Source organism: Lathamus discolor, chromosome 1 (assembly GCF_037157495.1).
Source record: "Lathamus discolor isolate bLatDis1 chromosome 1, bLatDis1.hap1, whole genome shotgun sequence".
In the NCBI taxonomy this organism is placed as follows: domain Eukaryota; kingdom Metazoa; phylum Chordata; class Aves; order Psittaciformes; family Psittacidae; genus Lathamus; species Lathamus discolor.
In genome coordinates, this window is record NC_088884.1 from 62227760 (window position 1) to 62250163 (window position 22404).

The window sequence follows — 22404 nt, forward strand, 5'->3', positions numbered from 1 at the left end:
GTTTGTTGTGGTGAATTGTTTGGTGTGGCAGAGAGGGATAGGAAATAGATTTTTTTTTTTGGTATCAGCACTTGACTGGTGCAGGCTGAGAATACCTGCCTCATTTGTGGCTGTATCGTGGTCTTACAGCAAATTGCAAGAACACTCCAAGTTGGCCCACTGAAACAGCCCTTGCAGAGTGTTCTTGTAAGGAACACATGCAGCCGATCAAGAGCTTCTTCCCTTTCCCCCGGGATGCGGTAGAACTATGTTTGAGTATTTCACAGCTTGTGTGAGGAGATGCTCTGTTGTACCAGCTTACTGCTGGAAGGAATGCTTTGTCCCAAAGGCACTCTGCAGTTCTGTGGCCCTGCACATCTGTCAGCAGCCTTTAATACTTGTAAGGCTTGCGAGTCACAGGGAAGTGCAAACATTTTACAAATGCAGGAGAAATCAGCAAATACAATTATTTGAATCTCAGTAGCCATGGCACTTGTTTAAGTTTTTAAACCAGGCCTGACCTCAGCTCAGTAGCAAAGTAGCAGGTCATCACTTGCTATCTCAGTTTGTGCCAGTCAGAATGAATGGGATGAACCCAACAAGCCCTCTTGATCCAGACTGGTAAGCTTGTCAGGAAAACACTTGGATGTACGATTTATACCAACAGTCCCTCAAGCTTTTGCGGTCTCCTGTTAGGCTGACAGCCAGCCACCTTTTCAGGCCCTACATTGCAAGCATTATAAACATGGTTCAGCCCCCTGGATTACATGCAGAAACAGATGGATGACAGATATGGCGCTCTCTATGGTGCATGGTGCATGTTTAGCACCATTGATGCTGTTCTATCAACCCTTTATATCTCAGGATCAAGGGGAAAATGGCCAACACCATCAGGTCTTACCTAGCAGAAGCGTACTATGCCAGTATGAAACATCTGAGGGCAGTACCCTGGGAAGTTCAGTGCCCAGGGTGGGTCCTTCACTCCACCGTCGCTTAGAGCATTGGAGATGCTAATGGAAAAATAGAAAGCAGTGCTGTTGTTCAGTCACACCGAATACATTAATGCCACCAACTTCCCTTCCTGCCCCCCACACAGCTGCATCTGCATAATGTGATACTAACAGTTACACAAATACATCATCTGTTGTTTTTTTGTCTAGAAAAGCTAACATCCTTAATGGCAGAACAGGTACAGGAAGAGACAGAATAATTCAACTTTACGTTTGCAAGAGACATGCTGGTTGAAGCCAGGTCTAGAACAAAATACTAGAAGACCAGGCACGATGAGCAGGGCAAGAGAACCAAGAAAACCACCAACCAAACCCTGTAAAAACCCTAACCAAAACAAATGAAAAAACCACAAACCCTTTCAGCCAAGCCAAACACGTGGACTGAGAAAGGGACCATTCCTCCAGCATCCAGCACCTGCTCCACAGGTGAGATCCTTCAGCAGGAGCAGAAGGGCAGCTTTGTTGTCTTTCTGAAGACAAAGCACTGTCCCCACCATCCCCTGCCCCTGAACGCACACCACTTCCTTGCTGTTTAGTGCTGAAGAAGGTTCACCTGAAGATGGCTTGAGGAAACTTCTGAGCAACACTTAGGCAGCCGCATTTGACTTAGTGTTGCTTAAGTGATAAAAACTGGTAAAGAAATTGGAAGATGTAGCCCCATCTTAAGCCTCTGATCCATCTTGGAATGCAATTTATCAAACACTTGTATTTTGTCACAACTATTCAGAAGCAACAGGAGACTGGTTTTGCAGTAAGGTTTGAGTATAGTTTTGTATGCATGTATACATGTGCATGCATATATACATGTCTCTCAAATTATACTTATTGAATATTTAACTGGCAGAGTTTCTCACAAGGGAAGTTAGTAATTTCCTTCAGGTCATAAAAAAACCCCAAAACCCAAACCAAACAATCCAAAACCCAACAAAACTAGTGTCACATTTTAACATCTCAGCAGCGGTCATAGCCAGCACACTTACCTTCTCTTTTACCAGCTCAGTTGACAAGGGCAGCACACTGTAGTCAGAATCTAACTCTGCACAGCACTGTTGCGATAGAGAAATAGCTTATGGCAGGCAGCCATAGAAGCAAAAAGGTAAAAAAAATAGGAAGAACACTACTACTGCTTAGGAACATAATAAATTTTATCTTTCCAATTGAAATATTTCAGCTGTTGGGAAAATCAGGCAGTTTCCCTTTGCTACTTTCAGCCTTTATTTCTGCAGACCTTTAGGCACAAATATAAGTTCTATTTGCATGCAGCTGGTCCACAGTTTTCTTTCTGCTCTTATGCCCCTGTTACAGCCTAGGATACATTTCAAGATGCTCTGTTTGCCTTTATAAATACCTTGTTGTTCTATGTTAAATCCAGACCGTTCAAACCTGAGATGTAGCAATCCTTACTAGAGATGGTTAGGAAAAAAAAAAGTCTTCCCACAACATCTCCCCCTCCACCCCCTTCCAAACTTGAATAAAGTATTTTTATTCAAAGCAAAGCACTCCAGAGTTATGTAATTTCCAACATATTTTCAGGGGGGCACAGAAGTAAAAACTGTTTCACTGCCTATTCTGACGTCTGGATACTGAAAAATATCTTATTACGAGATTTTAAATACTTGGCTGTTAAGATTGCCTGCAGAAGAGAGGGCTTATTGAGGGGATCAAATCACATCAATGCATCAGGGAAAATTTCCATCAGCCCTGTCTGATATGATCACCAGTAACTGTTTACAGTGAAGACCACCAGCACCACACCTGTAAGTTCTAGCCCATTTTTTCTCCCCAAAGGCTGAAGGAGGAAAATAATGATGTGCCTTCAGTTATGTACATGCTAGAAGAGAAGAAATCGGATGCTGCCAAATTATTTGCAGTTCTTCTCAGCTGTAGAGGTCCTTCCACCAGAGCACCTCCTGTGCAAGCCTACCTTTTCCTCTCCCACCAAACAAGCATCATACCTGACACAGCAATTCACAGAGTCTCCTTTGAAGCAGTTCCCATCTCAGCGCATTAGCAGTTGCTATGAAGAGACATTTACAAGTCTTAAAGGGTTCCTTATAATCTGATAAGAAGCGGTTGGATGTTTTGGCATCTTTAAACCTGACTACTGCCTATCACAAACTCATTGTTCTTTGCTTTAGTCTAGTTTTATGTACAACAATTTTACACAGGAAAGAGAATTTTAAAAGTGCATTTTGTTTTGGGTGTTCAACACTACAGAAAACACCGGGCACTTTCTCTTCCTTGTAGTTACCTTTCCTCCGGCTATAAGTGGGAGAGCAATGCTTCCTCACATCATCAGCATAAAGGTGCCACAGTTCCCTGTGAAATGGACAATTCCGCTACAGCTTATTGGAAGAAGAGCATTTGTCCTTCCAATTTGACATCCTGTACAGAAGTTTTAAAGTCAACACGCTTTATGTTATACTTAGAAACATTCTTTGTTCAAGTTTAGCAATGCCAGGGCCTGCCTCTGGTGACTTCTACCATGACATAAGTCTATCATATGTGGCTTTCAAGACTATTAAGCTGTGGCTTTTATACTACAGCTAAATAATGTGTGGAGTGGTGGTGAAAGGAGGTTTCACTGGCACTGTCACTTCCATGCCCTGGCTGAGGCAACCCTCAGTCTTGTTCCGATTTTGCACTGGATGAGGGCTGTAGCAATTAATGGCAAGGCATGATTAGACATCTGAAACAGAAGGAGCTGGGCCAGGCTGACTTAGGTTAAGTAGTAGCTTCCTTGGCCAACAGGTTCCCTAATTTCCTGTCTCTTACCATGCAGGTGGGAAGAAGTAGGGAAGCAGAGCACATAAGCTGGTGAGAAAGAGAGCATAGCTCAGGCCTTTGGTCAGAAGTGACACTAGACCCATCTGGCTTTCTGCAGGAACCAATATAAAGTACTGTCCTCCCCCACTCCCATCTCTGTTTGGCATCCCTGCTCTTTGTAAACACTTCACAACTTCTCTACATATCTACCATTTTATTTCCATTTACTTGCAGAGCAAGTTTTCTGCAAACTACCTGGAAGAATTTAAAGCCAAGGTCTTAGCCATTTTCAGGGTGGTGATGTTATGGGGGAGTCTAAGGGTTTCTAAATTATCTACCTCCAGCCCCCCCCCAGCTTTTTTTGAGTTAAAGTGGTACCAGCCTCTTCCACATGCCTGAAAAGAGTGGTTATCCCTCTTATAGTTGACTCTAACTCACTTTGCATAAGATCTTTATCTATGCAGAGCTGGAAAAATGGCACACTATTTCCATCCTTATGACTCTTGCTAAAAGAAAAAAAAGCAACTCCACACTTTGGAGGAAGCAGTAAGCATGAAAACAGCATGAACACACACACACGAACAATGCCAAAACATTGGTCAGGAGTCAGCAAACACAGTCTGGAGCTGTCTCTGCCCATCAGTGCATAGCAGTTGTGCCTTAGAGCCAAGACATAGGGTCCCATGTAATTTTTCCTACAAGGCAAATGGTAGTTTCACATAAAGTTGTTTACAATGCACATATGTTGAGCATCATTCACATTACCCTGGACAATGCATGCAAACCTTAGATGGGCTTAATTCAGTCAATTTTGTTTTCCTGTAAGCAAGTGATATACACTCCTGAATTTGCAGAGATAAAGCCATGTGCTGGAATCAAGCTACTTCATTCTCTAATTGCCCAAGCTTTTGGGGTGTTTATGTCAGCAAGTGAGCAAGAGGTAATATGAAGTTTCCATGGTTCTGTAGCAAAAGTTGTGAGTGTATGATGCAATGACATGATTGCTTTCCACTAAAGAGAGCAATCTAGTACCATGCAGTTATTCAAAAATAGAAAGCAAAAACAAGCAGAACGCAGAACAAAAACAGATCTTTCTGGTACAGCTAAGGAAAGAAGTAGGATTTTGTTTGGAATAAGGTGGGGTATTCAGGTGTGGGGACAGCACCTTTGATAAAGGAGTGCCAGTGCCTCCCATGGAGTTACTAACCCTTTCCTCCTGGAATTACAGGTTTTGTTAGGAGGTTTTGCAGCTTTGGTCCAGCCCAACACCCACTCGCTGGGATCCCACCTGACTCTCAGCCCAGATACCAAGGCTGCAGATGTCAAAGGAGAAAGGAAAAAAGAAAGAAAGAGAAAACCAAACAAACAAGACTCCAGAGAGCATTTTACCGGGTGACCTGCAGATCAGCCCCATTACCCCTTGCCATAACTAAACCATAAAGGGTTTGCCCATGCAAGAGTGAAAGCTGGCACACCACCAATAGTTACTCACTTTTCTGGTCTTCCACCTTTTCCTGAAGCAACTGGCAAGTGCTTGTTAAAGCTTCATTCACATCCCTGAGTTTCTGCTGCTCAGAAATGGCTTCCTCTAACTTGCATTTGAAGGATGCGGCTTCCTCACAAGCAGAGTGAAACGCTTCAACTTGATCCTTCGCCTAAGCAGAAACCAACATTTAAGAAAAAAGAAGAGAATAAAAAGGAGATAAAGCAGCCTGGCTAACACAAGGAGCCTCTACAGTTCATGTAAATGAAACCGAACTGCATCTGTTCTTTCTCAGGAAGTGATAAAGCTCCCTCTGAACTTCTGCATTTTTACACTGGGGTGGACTGTGTATGGAAGCTATTTTTGGGCTTTTTTTCTTTTCTTTTTTTTTAAGCCACCACAAATATGCAATGCTGCCTCTTTCATCAGCAAACTGTTGTCACCACCCCCTCAAATTTTACTTCCTCTGCTGGTTCCACTTTTGCAGTGAGGCACTGCATTCCGAACATGCGATTTCCTTTCTGAAGGGCAGCGATGCATTGTACGTAGCCTTTTGCATCTATTTGTTTCCTGTGTAGAAGGAACTAGAGCATCCCTTACCTGTTTGCTGGCATCCTCAAGCTGCTTTGTAGCTTTTTGCAGCTCTAAACCAAGGGCTTCTGCCTGGCCAGCAGTTTCTTCTTGTAACTGTTTGACAGTTTCTATCTCGCGTTGCCTGCGGGGTGGAAGCACACAAACCACAATCAGTTACTGACATTTTAGAGCAGGCATGCCCGGGAGATGACACATGCTCGTTGTCAAGACACACATCAAGAACCACATTCAGCTGTTACATACTGCAGGATCCAGCACCAGGGACCTGGTTCTTTCTAAGCACAATTCAACCCAGTAGGCAGATTGAAAGCTTTCATACAGCACCTTCAGAATTAGGAAGGGGATAGAGCTTTTCCCTGGTTTGTCTCCTGCTGAACAGTGCAACTGCTGTGCCAGGCCCAGCCAGCTGCGTATCAGCTCCTGGAATATCCAGAGAATTCTCAAAGAGCAAGATCTGTCAAGCAGATGCCACCAGGACCAGTATAAAGATGATGGCTTTCAAGGAACCCTTTCTTTTCCATTGCTGAACCCTTTTGCCCATTTCTTCTCCAGCTTACCTTCACATGTTTTTTTTCCTTCTTGCTACCACCAGAAACAATTTTGAAGCAGAAAGGCAGCTTTAAGAAATAAAGCTATCGGTGTTTTTATAAGCGCTTTCCTGAGTGAAGGCAGAGCATGTGGGAGGTCTACATTAACAACGTTAAGCAGAAGGTAAGTCAGGCAGAAGCATAGTATGACTGCTTCGTGTTAGCTCTCCGGGATGCAGAGCCCTAGGAAGCTGCTTACACCCCAAACCCAGGTAAAGGCATATGTGTAAGAAGTTACATTTACTGTAGGACAGCAGAAAGCTCACACAGTGCGTAAGCTTGTCCACAAGGACAGAAAATTCAGATTACTTGTTCTGGAAGAATACACAAACACCTCACAAAAAAGAAAAGCCAAAAAACCCAAACCAAGCAAAAAACCCAAGCCCAAAACAGCAAAACACCCTTCACCAGCTACTTCCTTGAATGTCTGAGGAGAGGGCTGGCAGGCAGCTTTGCCCCTGCTGTCTTTTGCTGCCATATTTGTCACATCGAAACTCATAGCAGGAGCCATGTGCCAATAAGCTAAAATTTAAGGTTATGTTTTCATATTTAATAACTCTTGAAGCTATACCCTTAAATAAACTGAAATGTTACATTGTCTGACCTAGCAATTGCCTCCCAACACATTAACACCTGCAGAAATAATTTTACAGGTCTTGTGCTTCACACAAAACCCAGCAGTTTATTTAATGGTGGCACCTGCTAGATAGGCAGTGCCCCCTTGCTTTAACTGCTCAGTCTGTAGTCTCCCTGGTGTTTTCAAAGACATCTCCAAGATCGTGTGTTAGCTCATACATAAACCTCAACTCCCACATAGTGTAAATGTTATGCTAGAATGAGATTAACTCTCCAGAACATCAGATAGTTTCCTCTGTGAAATGTCTTCAGAATTCAGTAAACTTTGTTCCACGAGACAAAAAGAAAACCAGCCCAAAACCACCACCCCTCCCCAAAAGGCTAGGCAAACAGCAACAACAAACTGAAAACAGAAAGACACTGCTTTGAAGGGGCACCTGGCAGAGAGCTCTTTCCTTAGGTGAAGTTGCTCTGTCTTGGTTCTCCTCAGGTTGGCTGCCATTCGAATAAAATCCTTATCTAGGGATTCCTTGTATTTTTCCAAGAGATGAAGTTTCTGGATCCAAAGGTGTCTTTTTTCTCCGAGTTCTTGCTTGAGAGCCTGTGGAATTTTGAAACTGAACTACCATGTGATTAGACGAGGAGTAGAGCCAGGGAGTAAACCAGAACCACGGTGAGATAAGAACTGATTTCTCTGCTCCACCATTTAGTATCATCACCTACATCCAACACTATCAGCAGTAAAGAAGGTGGATGACTGACAATATTTTGTCATCTGCTCACACAACATCTGGTTGGTGTGGGGGGTGGGGGAACAGGGAGAGATATGGAAAAATACATGTTCATAAGGAAAAAAATATAAAGGAGAAACGGGTGTTTGTGTTGTACAGAACTGTTTTCTGCAGTCTAACAGGTTAGCAAAGCTACCTAAACTTCAAACCTGTGCCTTCCGGCACCTGAATCCAATGGGATGTGGTGATATACAGGCCAGACTCCTGCCAAGTTTTAGTACTTTAAGACTTTAAGACGGAGCAGTGCATAAGTTTGCACAAGAAAACGTACACCTTCAGTATGATCAATCTGACATATGGCTCCCACTTTTTTCACAAGGTTCCTTCAAATCAAAAGCTATTCTCAGCCTGTCTTTCTAGGTAGATCTAGGGTGCACAGATACTTCTCTTCCTCTTTGCCCCTTGTAAAACAAATATACAGTTAGTAAGTATTTATGGTAAACATGGTAGAAGATTACATGGTACAGAAGGCAGTCTTAACTTACCCCAGAAAAACTCTGTCACAAGATGTGCAGATACAGCAACGGAAAACATATTTCATAAGTGAAGTTTTAATAACGACTATCTTGCCGGAAGCACTAAAATGGATAATTTAGACTTCTGTGACCATTTCCTCAAAGCACAACTAAGCCCACTGGCACCAATTTGAGTTTGTATTACAACAAAATAAAACCTAACAATGGTAAATGCATATTTCAGTTTGAGTACATATATAGCAGATGAAAAATGTCCAAGAGATGACCCCGTGACAGGGGTTTTCAGTTTTGCCTCTGATTTGTAGGAATAAAAAGGGGAAGAGAGTAATAATGAGGTGTTAAGTAACATAGAATCCTCTATTTCTCTAAACTGTAACTTGCAGTATAAAGTAGTGAGAACGAAAAATCCAGTCCTCTTTGTCTCACCTTGTTCAACAGAACATGCAAAATAGTGACTTATAAAGAATGCTTAATGAAAAAAAATCAAACAAAGGTCAGGTAAAAATGAGGTTCCTAATTCTGTGATTTTACATTAGTTCAAAGGGGAAAACATTAATTCTAGAACATGGGCTATGTTATCTACTTGCTAGATAATGTTAGAGCCTGAAGTTGTTTGTGAGCCTCAAACAAACAAAAACAAAAGCACATCCAGCATCATGCTACAAAAAAACCCCAGCTGCCAGAGCTAGATAGGTTTACCAGGATGACATGGAATGTGACCATATGCAAATGCCCACATCCTGAAGACCAGTTTCTCAGCCAAGGCAGGCAGCACTCACTCTTAGAAACAACATGGTTTTGACATGTAAGTGCCATAGGCTTAGCAGGGCACATATGACACAGTCTTACCTTCCAGCAGGAGAAAGGTGAAATAGTTTTTACCAGCACCATCTATGTATGCTTAAATATATGTTAATATATTAAATATAAACACAGACTTAAAATTTAGTCTATGAATAATATACTTTAAACATGCTTAAAAGTATGAAACCCCAGCAGAACATGTCCATAATATATTTCACAGGAAATGATGGGGAAGCGTTTAGGCTTTAGGTGGGAGTATGTAGTCCGAGATTAAATCCATTTGTCTACAAAAACTTTAAGGTTAGAAGAAGCTACTTTGAATTTTTCTTTTTTGGATCTACTGTTGTTCAGCTCCACCTATCATATTTCCCATACATCTGGGTTGATCTAACTGGGTGAAGACAAGACATTTGACATGAAGTCACTTCCCATCCCTACAAGTCTCAGAAAGATGGGCCCTTTTTTCTAAAGAATCTTGGTCTTTGATCCTCTGTTAATGTAGTTTTCAAATGCATTGTTATCTAGGAGCCAGAATAGTATTCATTTGCCGTGATCAACTCCAACACCCACACCAGAAGTTGTTAGCTTCACGTGTTTAACAGGAATACGATCCCAACGTGCATGGTAAGTTAACAAGCATTTTTCAGCTGTGACAGCTTTGAAGGAGGAAGTTTTTAGTCAAGATCAAAGAGCTACAACAATGCAGGAGCCGGAAGTTTCCTAGAGTCTACCCAAAGTCATATAAGGGTGAAGAGACAGAGACATTTGCACATTCTCCAAAGGAAAGCTTTCAGGACTCCCATAAAAAAAGGAAAAGCCCTCAAACTTAAAGCTGGCTGCAGGACTGGATGGCTCCAATGATTGCTCACGCCTGCCCAGGAAAGACGAAGAGGGTCAGCTACAGCATTTTGCAGCACTAGAGGAAATGGGTAGGTTTCTGCTTAAAAGCTAACAGCTTAAAGCAGCACATACTGTGATGCCACCTGCTATTACCCAAGTGGGATGAACTGAGTTTTTGCATCTATTAAGGAGCTGAAAGACAGCATCAATACACAGCTTGGTGGAGTTTTCCATAGCAGTGTTCCTAACAACAGATTAGCAATAAGGGGCTGGCTAGAGGAAAAAGCTTCATCCTGCAAGATGAAAATTTCAGAACCTGTGCTGTTACACAGGAGGGAACAAGACAAAGAGTTGAGTTGTGCCTGCACACTGCTGCTGTCACATAGGGAAGTTATTTTTGCTGATTGCCTTGAGCAAAAGCCTTTACTTTGAAGCCTCACGAGAGGTATGAGTAAAAGTAAAAATACATTAGATTAAGTTGCAAGAGATGGTTTTGTAGGAACTTTTCCTGTGGAGTGTGTCCAGATAGAACAGAATTCTCTGCCTTTCAAAAGAAAGCAAACGCTATGAAGGTTTTGATTTGGAAGTCTGGTTATAAAGCCACCTTCATCCTCCCCAGTGGTGAAACCAACTACTATTGTAGTCAGATTCAGAGCATAGTAGAAAATAGGTGCTCAAGGCACGGAGGAGCATGTAGTGGGAAGACAAGCTTCATAGCTCACACAGTATAACATTGCCATCTGACCTCATTTTCATCTTCAAATTGACTTGCTTCATCTACCCTTTCCTTCAAGCACAGTTTTAACAAAGTGAGCTCTTGCACAAGACAAGTCAGGAAAAACACAGTATTTAAGTGAAAAGCAATCATCTCCTTCCTCCTCCTCCTCACAAAAAAAGTTACAAAAGACTATTTCTCTTCATACAGCCATCTCCAGCCCCCAAACGTACTGCTGTGATCTCAAGTAATTAATATACATAGCACGTAGCAGTTAGGTACCGACCTCAAGCTTTTGCACAGCCCCACAATTACATAAAATGGCTTTAGAGAAACAGTTGCTTACCACGAGTTTTCTTTCCCAAACATGTTGCATGCTCACGTCAGAATCTTTTACCCATTGTAAAGAAGACATTATCAGCTCCTCTGCTTCAGAGGCTTCCTCTTGCTGAAAAACAAGAAAAAAAAAATCAAATCAAACAAAACCCTAAACCAACCACCCCTCCCCTCACAAAACCAACCAAATAAGAACAAAAAAACCCGACCAACCAAACCCCAAACCATGGTGTTTCCAGCACTAGTCTGACACAGCACTGCCCAGAATTACCCAGGTTATAAGTGACAGTGTTAGTGTAGGTGCCAAGTGACACTGTTAGAGTGAGTATACACCCCACTCCACTCCCGAAGCTGCTATTCTTAATTTTTCAAGAGGAGTAAACATGATCCAAGTATCAGTGCTAGGAGACATCTCAGTTAAAAGGCTGATAGAAGACCATATCCTTATTCACATGAGCTCTGCCACTGACCAGATTTCGCATGACAGTCTTAAATTTTTCTTCCCCATATTCAGGTCCCTGAAGTAAAACCAGCACTTCACGGTCCAGTGTTTCATCCAGGGATGTCCATTCAGTCTTGGTAATCTTTGAAGAGATGGAAGAGCCAGCTAGTTTATTTTGACATCTCCTTATTGCAAACCAGCATCAGTGACATTTAGACTTCTCTGAAGTATCCCTGCGTTGTATTTACCAGAAGGTCAGAGCTACTGAAACTTGAAACTTGTAAAAGCTTTTCATGTCATGGGGATTTAAAAAGAAAAAAGCAAGCCAGCCAAGCTGCTAAGTGATCCAATATAAATTTTCACATCAGGAGTAAGCAAGAGGAAGTCAATAATTAGTTATATTTATTCAGAAGAGGCTTTACCAAGTGATGAACAAGCAGAGCCATTACTTGTTTTACAGGTGATTTGGTGGAATTGTGTCTCATTGCAACAGTTGAGAGGCAAACACAATGACTCACAGTGGTTATGGGGAGCTGCAGTAGGGGATTATACATTACTTTCAAAACGGAGCTGCCTAGCCAGGTCCATTTGTGTCTCTTTTCCAGGCCTGTAGTTTTAGTCCATTAGTAGATTTTTTCTTTTCCTGTGGCAAATGCTAACTGTTTGCAAATAAACCACATGTAAAAACACAGGAAAGTCTCACAAGAAAAATCCCTGCGATAGCATATATTGGTTATCAACTTTGCTACACAGCTTGTATTTGAAGGGAAGACAGCACTGTCAGGAAGGATGGGACTCCATGGAATACCTTCAGGGAAATGGGCACAGAATAGCTCAGATAAAAATCTGAAACAGAAGCACAATGTACATATAAATTGGTTTAGGGATTCTTCTCAGTTCTTCCCCATTGGAGTGCTGGAAAGCTCCCAGAATGGTAAATTAGAGACCAAACTTCCAGTGTTATGTGAAGCTTGTCTGATCAAAAGCGTAGTTCCCAGAAGTCACCAAACCACATGCCAGGTGTTCTGCAGAGGACATGGGGGACACTACAACTCCAAACCGACAGGCTCAACTACAGCAGTAAGGTTGTGTCAGCCTGTGCCAGACTCAGAAGGATGATTCCCCCGTCCTCCTCCGAGTTACTATTCAAAGACCTCATTGGAGCAGTCATGTCCCCCTAAAGATCAGTCTCCATTGTATCTGCTGAGGAGCAAGGGAATGTTACCTACAGGCAGATGCTCAGAGTTCCTAAAGAATAAATTAGGTGAAGACTCTACAACTTTGTCAAGGTGATTACTCTAATGCTCAGTTTTCTTTTTCACTACATTAGATCTCAAGGAAAATGAAGTTTCCCCTCCTGCAATTGAAAATCATTGTTCATATCTCATTTGGGCAGTACAAGAAGAAAACAGACTGTTACTTCCTGCAGCATAATAGCTTTTGTATATTCGAAAACTCATGTCTTCTCCTATAAGTCTGCCAGCTACATGCGTGACTCTAGTCTTCCAGATTTACTTGTAAAGTCCCTTTTTTTTTTTTTTTTTTTAGATCTCCAAGTGCTTTGTTTTTCTTTGTATTTTCTCCAACATAATTGGGACAATAGTGTAACTTGCACATTCTATGCTTGCATTGTAGGATTAATGACTTTGAGTTCCAAGGCTACTTAATGATCTACAGAGCATGAGCTTTGTTCTTCCCAACTGATGCAAGACACTGGAATGATATTCAATAAAGATTTGAGTCATACCTCGGAAGACTGAGCAAGTTCCAGTTCACAGTGCAGTGAATTTGTCCCTTCAGGAATATTGCTGTTCAATTTGCACAACAATGGGAAATTCAACCCATTTCTAAAAGAAGCAAGAAAAATAAATAAATAAAAGAAAACACATCCGCCCTTTTTGACTTGACAAACTGCATTTCCTGGGGCTTGTTTGCAATACTCACGAGATCAGCTCTTGCTGCATGTGTTGCATGTTCTCCAGTAGCTTATTCTTTTCTGTCCGCAAAGTCTAAAACATACATCAGACCTGGTTAGAGCATTAGTTTGTCATGCAGAATAAGCAAAGGATATGCATGCTTTCTCCTCTCATAGTCAAAAACCTATACGTGGTCCCGTACCTCTATTATTGAGGAACATTCCACAATAGTTAACTTCAGTTCTTCGATGTCCTGCTCTTTCTGTGGAGAAAAAAAGCCTTTAAATGACACAACCCAACAATTAGCACATTGAAGTGCATTTGTAACACTTACATCTGATGTATTTTAACCAGAATAACACTATACTCAATGCTGCATCATAGCAGCAAGCCATGCTATTTAGGTTTGAGCAGCAGCCTGACTACATAACATAAAAATAGTTGCAATTTTTAAAGAATAAGGTGAATTTTTTTGCATACTGGCTAACAAAGCCCTTGGATGACCTTTCCTATGTAGCTCCTAAAATTAGAGACAGAAAATCACTTTCCGGTTTCCACACTTTATTACTTACCTGGTTTTTGTACCAGCATTAGCTTCTTAAGCTAAATGGAAGGACTCTGTGTTTAGCTGAAAAACTGGACTATGAAAAAGAGCTTTAATCTCAACTGATCCTTAAAACTGGTTGCTATGTTCAGAGTTTATTCTCATTAGTTTTCATGATTAAAGACATAGGGCGTAACACCCATCGGATTAAACACCACCTAATGAAAGAGCTGATAGAGAATATATCAACCCTCATGGTAAGACTGAGGAATTAGTAAAGGTAGTAGTTTTCTTAGCATCCCAAACCAGCAATGGGCTTCACTCATGTAATGCCATTACAATAGAAGATTGCACAGAGAAGTAGATAATTTCTTAGAAAAAAACAGGAATTTCAAGTAGGAGCTCTGGTCCTCTCACCCCTTTTATCTACAGTTCTTCCTACTCTTTATTTTTAAAAATAGTTGATGGTTTTGAAAGAGATGAAATACACAGAAAGCTAAATAGGAAAAGCAAGGTTCTAGAATGAAGTTTCCAGCCTTAGCAGAGAAAACTGATGTATGGTGCTGAAGATTTAAAATAATAAAATAATAAAAAAACACAAAATAAAGCAATAAAACACCAAAACCAAATAAAAATACTCATAAACAAAGCAAAACAGAACCCCCAAAACAACAAGCAGCAAAAAACCCTAACCCCATACAAACCCTCAAAAACCCCACAGCGTTATTTATCTTCATGTACCTTCTGCAGGCCTGGAAAAGAAAGGTTGGCATAATAATTTTCGATAACCAACAATCCTATCCAATCTACCTTTGTATAAAAAAACTATGAGAGGGCTTTTTCTAGCTTACAGGTAAACCCTAATTACCACAGATCTTAAAGCCAACAACTCAGTTTTCCATACCAGTTTCTTCAAGGTTATTCAAAAAGGTCACCTTTATCTACAAGAACATGCAATCTGCGCTCAGAATTCCCATTTAGTCAATAAGCTAGAAAAGCCTTCTTAAAATTAAGGGGTACTAACGAGGCCACAAAAGTTTTGAATCATTCAAGGAGGGAGGAATGAAAGCTATTTAAAAACATACCAAAAAGAAACAGTTAATTCATTTGTGCCCTTAAGCTGCTTCAGTTAAAAACCAACCCAATAAAACCCTATTAAAAAACACTCTGCTGCTAAATTATTGGCTGGATCACACTGAAGTCAGGTTGTCACTCTTTGAATTCAGCTGCAAAACCGATTTTTACAAACAGCCCAATAGTCAAATATTTCATCAGCTGATTTAGAACATATCCTGCTAAATAAAAGTTCCATTAGCCTAGAAGGCTATCTGCATAATTCATGAATCCAGAGAATTCCAACGCCCTTATGTAGTCTTATGTCTTTGCTTTCTAACACAAAATACAAGTTTAAAACCAACACCAGAAATGTTTGGTCTTCAGCAAAACCTGGGTAATTCTACCTCACTAATGAGAAAGGACAAATTTAACTTTCCATTGGGCTCTAAATCAGTTTGGCACAAAATTTACGCAACTGAAGTAAACCACAAAGGACAGGATCTTCTGCAGGTACGTTCTTTCATCAGGTGTTAAAAGAAGTAGCCTGTAGCCTTTAGAAGCTTCTGTATGTTTTTCTGAAGTTTGCAAGTTTGTTTTGTTTTAATAAGTTGTGGGGTTTTTTCTTTTTTAAACAAAATCAGAATCCTGAAACCTTTAATTATGCTGACTCATAACCAGGTCCTAAAGCAGTTCTCGCCTACTTTGAAGCAATTTATAGGATCAGGTTCTGTAGTGTGAGAACAGTAGAAATAAAAGTGCCACAGCGAAGACTACTGCCTTGCCTTTTTACAAAACATCCCATAATCAGTATTTTCAGTCAAGACAATAATGAAGTAAGAGCAACTAACCTGGACCAAGCTTGCCTCTTTATTCACCACAGTGGTCTCATAGATATGCATTTGTACCTAAAGAATGAAAAGACCAAAAATACTTCCTGTCATTGGTATGCACTATAACACAAGTCTGTTCCTGTGCCCTACTCGAAAGGGAAAAAGGTTATTAACATCCCTATTTTAGAAAAATCAGGTTCTTTGAGTACCTTGGATGGTGCTCTTCAAAGTTCAAATCTTGTACCCGGTTAAAAGTGAAAGCTTTCTCAGCTTTCACGGCTGTCTTTTCTTCCTCTTGTCTGTTCTTGCCTTGTTTCAGCAAGATCAGCCAAAGCACAGCTTTCTAACATATTTTCCTCAAATAGTGGGGAAAAGGTTTAGCGAAAAGGAAACATTCTTTCCTTAAAGGAAATAATGGAACTGTGGACTGTTTATATCAACCCAGTTTTTAACGTCCAGACAGCAACTTAGTCAAAGCTGTCACATTGTCTAATTGTACTGCAATTCTTTAACAAAGGCAGGTTCAGGGCTGCCTGCCTTCCAGAAGCAGAAATTCTTCTCACTAGACACAAGTAACCTATAGGCTGTCCTTCTGTTCCTCCTAGAGCTGAAATGCTTACTTGAAGTTCTTCTGCATTTTTAGACAGCTCCAATATCTTCTTTTGAAGTCCATCGGTATCCATGCTGTTCCTAATATTCTAAACAAGATAGAGTGTACAGGCACAGCTGAATTGATTGACAGTTTCTCCTTGAAGAAACTAGGCAAAATGACATCTCCACCCCCAAGGTGCTGCCTACTCTAAAGCACTACCAGTATTTATGCACATGCGTTCTATGTGCTTGTACCACTGAAGCTGTTTCTGCTCCTTTTTCCCATAATTTCTCTAGAGCCCTATTAAAAGAGAAAAGCTTCAAAATGTGATTTATAAGCAGACCTAAAAAGCTAAGGAAAAGCTTTCAGGCCTGCAGCATGAGGATTATTTTAGGAAAGATGCTGTTTAATAGCTATTTGGAATTACAAGCTTTTCAGAAAGACTAATCTTGAGCATGGTAAGCATGCAAAGAACGATGACTACGATGTCGGTATCATAAGATCCCAAATCCATGAAGTGCCTCTTTTCACTACTATGCATAATTTAACTTGTTTCTCGCTTTCACCCTAAATAGGCTAAGATACAGGCTGTAAGCAACTATTAAAATATGTGATCACCTGATAAAAAAATGGCTTATAAAACATTTACTCTAACAAAATAAAGTGGTGAAAGGCTCTTCTCCAAACAAGAAAACACCAAACAGAAAAACAAAAGAAAAGAAAATAGGAAAAAAAAAACCACCAACAAACCCAAAACCAACCAAGAGATACAGCTCCACTAGCAGTATATTCCCTACAAGCCTCATTTAGGTCCTTAGGCAGTGCCAATGGATCTATCTGCAAGTGGAGCCTTCAGTCACTGCATAGTTTTTTTGGGGTTACATTTCTATATAAGATTTCTCTTTTGTATCTTAAAGGAAGGAAACAGAAGTGAACATCAAAAAATGTTCAGTGGAGGTTGTTTCAACCTCGTTATACTATTTACAGCTATGTTAACCAGAAATATTTTTATTTTGCCTATAAAGCTTTGAAAAAGAGGGGGAAAAACACCTGTTTGTCCCTGTCCTCAGTGCTTCTCCCAACCTCGTATCCTTACATACCTAGCAGATGAAAAGTCTAAAGCACAGTGCAGCTTCAAGATACAGAGTTCTATGAGAAGTCACCCTTGTAAAATGAAAGATATCTTGATAACCTAATTAACATGTCAGGCTTCAAAGTCTAACCAACATTTCATTTCTTAACAGTGAGCTTTTAGTTAGACAAGAACACATACTTGCAAAATCATGATTTATTTTACCTCTTCCTGAAGAGAAGTAACTTTGATGATGAGAGACTGATTTTCTTTTTCCTGGTCAGGTTTATTAAAAGAAAAAGGAATATTTTGTTTTTAGCATGTCAAGTTCAACATTCAAAACCAAGCTAAGCCAGAGAGCAACAGGCCACAAACCCCTCCAGAGCCCAACATGAAGCCGTGGTGTGGCATTCCTTTGCTTCAGAGAGCACAGCCAAAACGGAAGTGCTAAGGCTGACCCAATTCATGAACCTTCACTGAAGGGTTTGACCCAGGCGTTTCAAATCAGGGTAAAACTCAGACCACTAGGTAATATGAAGGAGGTGTTAAGACCAAAAAGAGGAAGTCTAGTTGCACTCATGCTTGAGTAAAGACAGAACTAGAAAGCCTATGCGCCACACTAGGCTTTCTTCATCTCAGACATGAAGAAATGTAGCAGTATCCCAGGCAGTGCCTCCACTATGCAGGGAACAGTAACTAAGGGAATTATAAGCACAACTACAAAGCTTCTAATAATATTTCTCTCTCCCACCCCACCTCCTTCTCACAAGGTGAGTTATACGTGTGATCTCAAAGCAGATCAATAACATGTACACACTGCAGCAGGAAAGCACACACACACACACAAAAAAGTCTTGTGTTCTTGCTTGGCATGAAAGCCTTTTTTACTTCTAATTGCCTACCATCAGCAGCACAGAGCACTGTGGAGCACCAATTTACAGCTGCACCCACACAGCAAAACACAGTGATGCCACTGCAGTGTGAACAACACGCACGGCAGCAATGCAAACATATGCTCTCCAGAGAGCCTACACTTCAGTGTCTGGAAACACCTGCCAAAGCTGCAGCCACATCAGCCTTGTTACCAGACTGCTTCACACCTCTTACAGTCAAGACAGACTTTGATATTCAGACACCTGGTGTTCAATCCAGATGCTGTCATGTAGGCAGCTTGTGTTCTTTGAGACACACCAAGGTGTGCTGCCCGGCTTCCATCTACTAGTCCAGAATAGAAAGATTTCTCATAGCTCCTTGTCATATCTACCAACCCATATGGACACTGGCAATAACATAGGGTGTTTTGGAAAAGTTGTGAGGACATCTGAGCATAATCTCCTGTCTCTGCTGGCTTTAGAAGTCATGTGAATTTCATGATGGCAGCACAAGAACTGTTGTCTTCAAGCATAATTATATGCGAGACTGGCCCTTTTAATTGTTTTATAAATTCCAACTGACACTGGTTTAAAGAAACTTCACACTGATTTTGTAAGACTAATAAATCACATTTCAAAACACCCTCAAAAGTTTCCAGTACCTGCTGGCACAGAGGAGCTCATACTGATGATTTTTACAGTCTGAGCAACCACGCTGTTGCTGCACTAAAGCATGAGATGCTGTACAATGTAAGCTAAGAAATAAGAGCACCTACTAGCTGCTTATTCTGCCAGAGAATCTGTTGTCTTTTCTCTTCCAACAGGTTCAGGTTGTTTTTTGCTTCTTCTAGTTCTTCTTCCAGTGATTTGGCTTTCAGCACGGAATGTTGGATGCTGCATGGGGGGAAGTAAATCCAGAGAAACTTTAGTGAGTTACTATTGGTCATTAGATGGGCTTGAAATACCAAGAACAGTATTTTTAGAAGCCACCAGGGACTTTCTTTGGTACAGATATTTCACATAAGATCAACAGTCAAGTGCAAGCCTGTCGTTTTTGTCCAGTAAATAAACGCTCATGGACTTACCCTTTGTTTATCAACCCCTTCCACTCTCACAGTAAGGGATGAAACCCCAGGCAAATATAGCATCCAAGATAGCATGCTTTTGTTTGCATTCACCTACAGCCTAGCTTGTTATAGTCAAATATCAGGTTACCTGAGCACGTAACTTCATCTTTAGAGCACTTCATTGTTAGCAATTAAGGAAACCATTTCAGTTCAGTTTTCAAGGGTAAGCCCTGCATCATTTTCTTGTCCTGATCTGATACCCCAAGGTATATTTAACCAGTGGGCTGCTAGCTATCTTTCCTGGCTTGCTCTAGGCTGCAGAACACTCCTGAGAACATGGTCCAACAGGAGGGCATACATCCCATGCCAGCTACTCTGCAGACTCCTGGCTTAAACTCCCCAGGAGATACTGGGAATGGTTTTGCAGGTCACGTAACTACATCACACTTGAATTGGTAGGGTCAGATTAGCATTATGAACTTATTGTAAATAAAGGCTTATACTTGTGGCATTGATGGATCCCCAGGCTGCAGCAATACTAAGCTAGTAAGAAAACTCACTTTAGTTCCTCAAGGGACTAGTAAACCAGCTCTTAAATGCTCATTTCCTCTCTGCTTGTTAGCAAGCACGTAGTCTGCGATTGGGAGCCTTCCAGTGATTAGCTGTTCTCTTAGTAATATTAAGCATTTTAAAAAATTATTATTCCTACTTTGTGTCTTTGATTTTGCTTTACCCGAAGATTTTACCTGTGTGCACTTGTAGCAACTTCTGCTGCAAGAGCTAGGCTATAAGAGGAATGACTTAAATGAATGACTTATAACACCTCCTGATTTTATAAGAACCAGGAGGTACAGAGCAGAATGATCAAGTTGCTGGAAGTTGCTGTCATGAAGCACTGGTGAGGTTAAAAGATGAAACAAGGCTGGATCACTTGGAAAAGAGACATATGCCCATGGCCATTACACTGTAGACCTGGCACCATCAGGGTCTCCCACCTTTTTATTTGTTGACGTAGATCCTCATTATCTGCCAATAGCTTATTGTTGGTCTCATCCACAGCTTCCAGTGTGAGCTTCAGCTTGCTGTTCTCCTCCTGAAGCTTCTGGTTGTTGTATTGCAGGTCCGCAACACAGATTATCAAGTCAGAAGTCTCCCTGTTCCAGTAATCAAACAAGGAAAGACTGAGAAAGGCAATTTGATCCAATTTAGACTGTCAAAAAATCCTGATGCTGTGCTGCACTGATGAGAGGCAAGAGGAGATCCCACAGAGGGCTTGTAATGCTGCAGTGTATTGTCATTTGTTCTGCGTTGAGATACAAGATTGCCTCCGGATCAGTTCTCCAATTCACCAGGAACCATTTTGGTTTTAAGCACTATTTTTTTTTAATGCTCCTTGAAATTAAGATGTGCCACCAGATTTTCAGGAGATAATGTCTTCTATTGTCACATAAACCTGGGAACTTAGGGAAGGGAACGTACATTTTTAAAAAGGAAAAGGAAACACATGGCAAAACTCAGACCACAAGGAATTAAAGAGACAAATGGACACAGAAGAACCGAGATATCAGTAGGAAGAATTACCAGTGTGTTTTTAAGCCTGAGCAGAAGCTATGAGGAAGAATGTGGTAGCAACAAGAGCTACTACAGACACATCAGCATTAGAAACTCTACCAAGAAAGTTTTCTGTAACAGCAGTTCTTGGAAGTAGCTCTCAAGTATTTCAAAGCTAGGAGTAGGAACTTCTGAGAAGGAATTGCTTGAATGGACTTACATATCTCCTCTAGACACATCACCCCCAAAGGCCTCCAAGCTTCCTGATGTAACATTCATCCGGACAGTTGTCTTTTTTGCTGAAAGAAGTGGGGGAGTGTGTTAGCTATAGATAGTATAGAGTGAGAAAATGGAGTTTTCCAGAATAAAATGGTCTGCACCTTCAGGGGTGGTTTTATACACTTTGGATTCCAGGTCTTCCATGCTTGCTACTGGTTCCTCAGTGGCTTCATCTTCCCTGAAAAAAAAAAAAAAAACCAAACAAGCATCAAGAATCACAAAATCAGCATGATAATGAATCACTTACCAACTTTTTAGATCTAAAAGCTTTCAGCCAAAACCCGCACTGTGGTCACAGTGTTCTGATAACATCTTTGTTACAGAGTACAGAAGGCACAAGCCACAAGAGAACTTTCTCCTCTTCTGTTTCTACAGAAGCTTTTATGAGATAGATTGATTGATAAAAAGCTATTACCATTTACTCTTACAGTCTTCAATCCACTCTTTCATGATGGCATGATATGTTTCCAGGTCCATGGAGATGTCTTTCTGATCTGGGTCAAGCATGATGCACAGCTCTTCAAGACCACTATCTTCCAACCCCCGACTGGTTGTATGTCTCAAGTAATCAACTATCTTGGAAACTGCAACTTTTCCTAAAACAGATACAGATGTCCATGTGCCAGACTCTGATGTCTAGTAGGCAATTATAAAGAGCTGTAGAAGGGCAAGCTACTCATCTGCACTGGTGTGTATTCAAGTTGCCTTCCAGAGCTGTAGACAAGCAACTGTTCCTTGCAGTTCTTCCAGGAAGGAAGAGCTTTATTTTTTTAAATACAGAAGTATGAAAATCCAGTTTACTAGTTTTTTCAGCTCCAGTTTAAGAACAAACTCGATACATTTACTATGCTACCATTTTTAGGTCTCTCATCAAATTGTGCAAATCCTGTGACTTAACATTGTCTTAGTCTACAAGACAACTCCATTCTCTACCATTGTAAGTCTCGTTTGAGGTGGAAGTCAAAGGAATTCTCTCTTGATCTGAAGTCGCCCAGAGTTCTATTTTCTAACAGGAAAAAGCCTTAAAGAAATTACAGTCATTTCCAGTAAGGCTGATTGCTAGCAGCAGGTTGTTCCTGTACTTCCTCTGCATTAAAATAAAGCAAAGATGAGCTGAGGGGGAAGGGGACTGAGGAGGGAAGAGACAAGCACTATACAAAAGAGGCACACACATCTATTCTGCATCTGCCACATATACAGCCACTTGGCTAAGCGAGCTAGTTAGT

General features: G+C 40.9%; 1 protein-coding gene across 4 annotated transcripts in view; it reads right to left on the reverse strand.

The window, feature by feature from the left end:
* IRAG2 (inositol 1,4,5-triphosphate receptor associated 2) overlaps window positions 1-22404 on the reverse strand; it is a 42128-nt gene that overhangs the window by 16004 nt on the left and 3720 nt on the right. For all 4 annotated transcript variants that reach the window (XM_065674095.1, XM_065674088.1, XM_065674078.1 and 1 more), the window contains exons 4-22: window positions 21594-21774; window positions 21280-21356; window positions 21120-21198; window positions 20344-20502; window positions 19058-19175; window positions 17635-17685; window positions 16366-16443; window positions 15764-15820; window positions 13518-13577; window positions 13344-13408; window positions 13147-13246; window positions 11428-11541; window positions 10968-11069; window positions 7433-7596; window positions 5839-5953; window positions 5248-5410; window positions 2945-3006; window positions 1970-2035; window positions 881-989 (exon numbers count right to left, since the gene is read on the reverse strand). In XM_065674095.1, coding sequence (XP_065530167.1) covers window positions 881-989; window positions 1970-2035; window positions 2945-3006; window positions 5248-5410; window positions 5839-5953; window positions 7433-7596; window positions 10968-11069; window positions 11428-11541; window positions 13147-13246; window positions 13344-13408; window positions 13518-13577; window positions 15764-15820; window positions 16366-16443; window positions 17635-17685; window positions 19058-19175; window positions 20344-20502; window positions 21120-21198; window positions 21280-21356; window positions 21594-21774 — 1920 coding nt within the window. The remainder of the gene's footprint in view (window positions 1-880; window positions 990-1969; window positions 2036-2944; window positions 3007-5247; window positions 5411-5838; window positions 5954-7432; window positions 7597-10967; window positions 11070-11427; window positions 11542-13146; window positions 13247-13343; window positions 13409-13517; window positions 13578-15763; window positions 15821-16365; window positions 16444-17634; window positions 17686-19057; window positions 19176-20343; window positions 20503-21119; window positions 21199-21279; window positions 21357-21593; window positions 21775-22404) is intronic.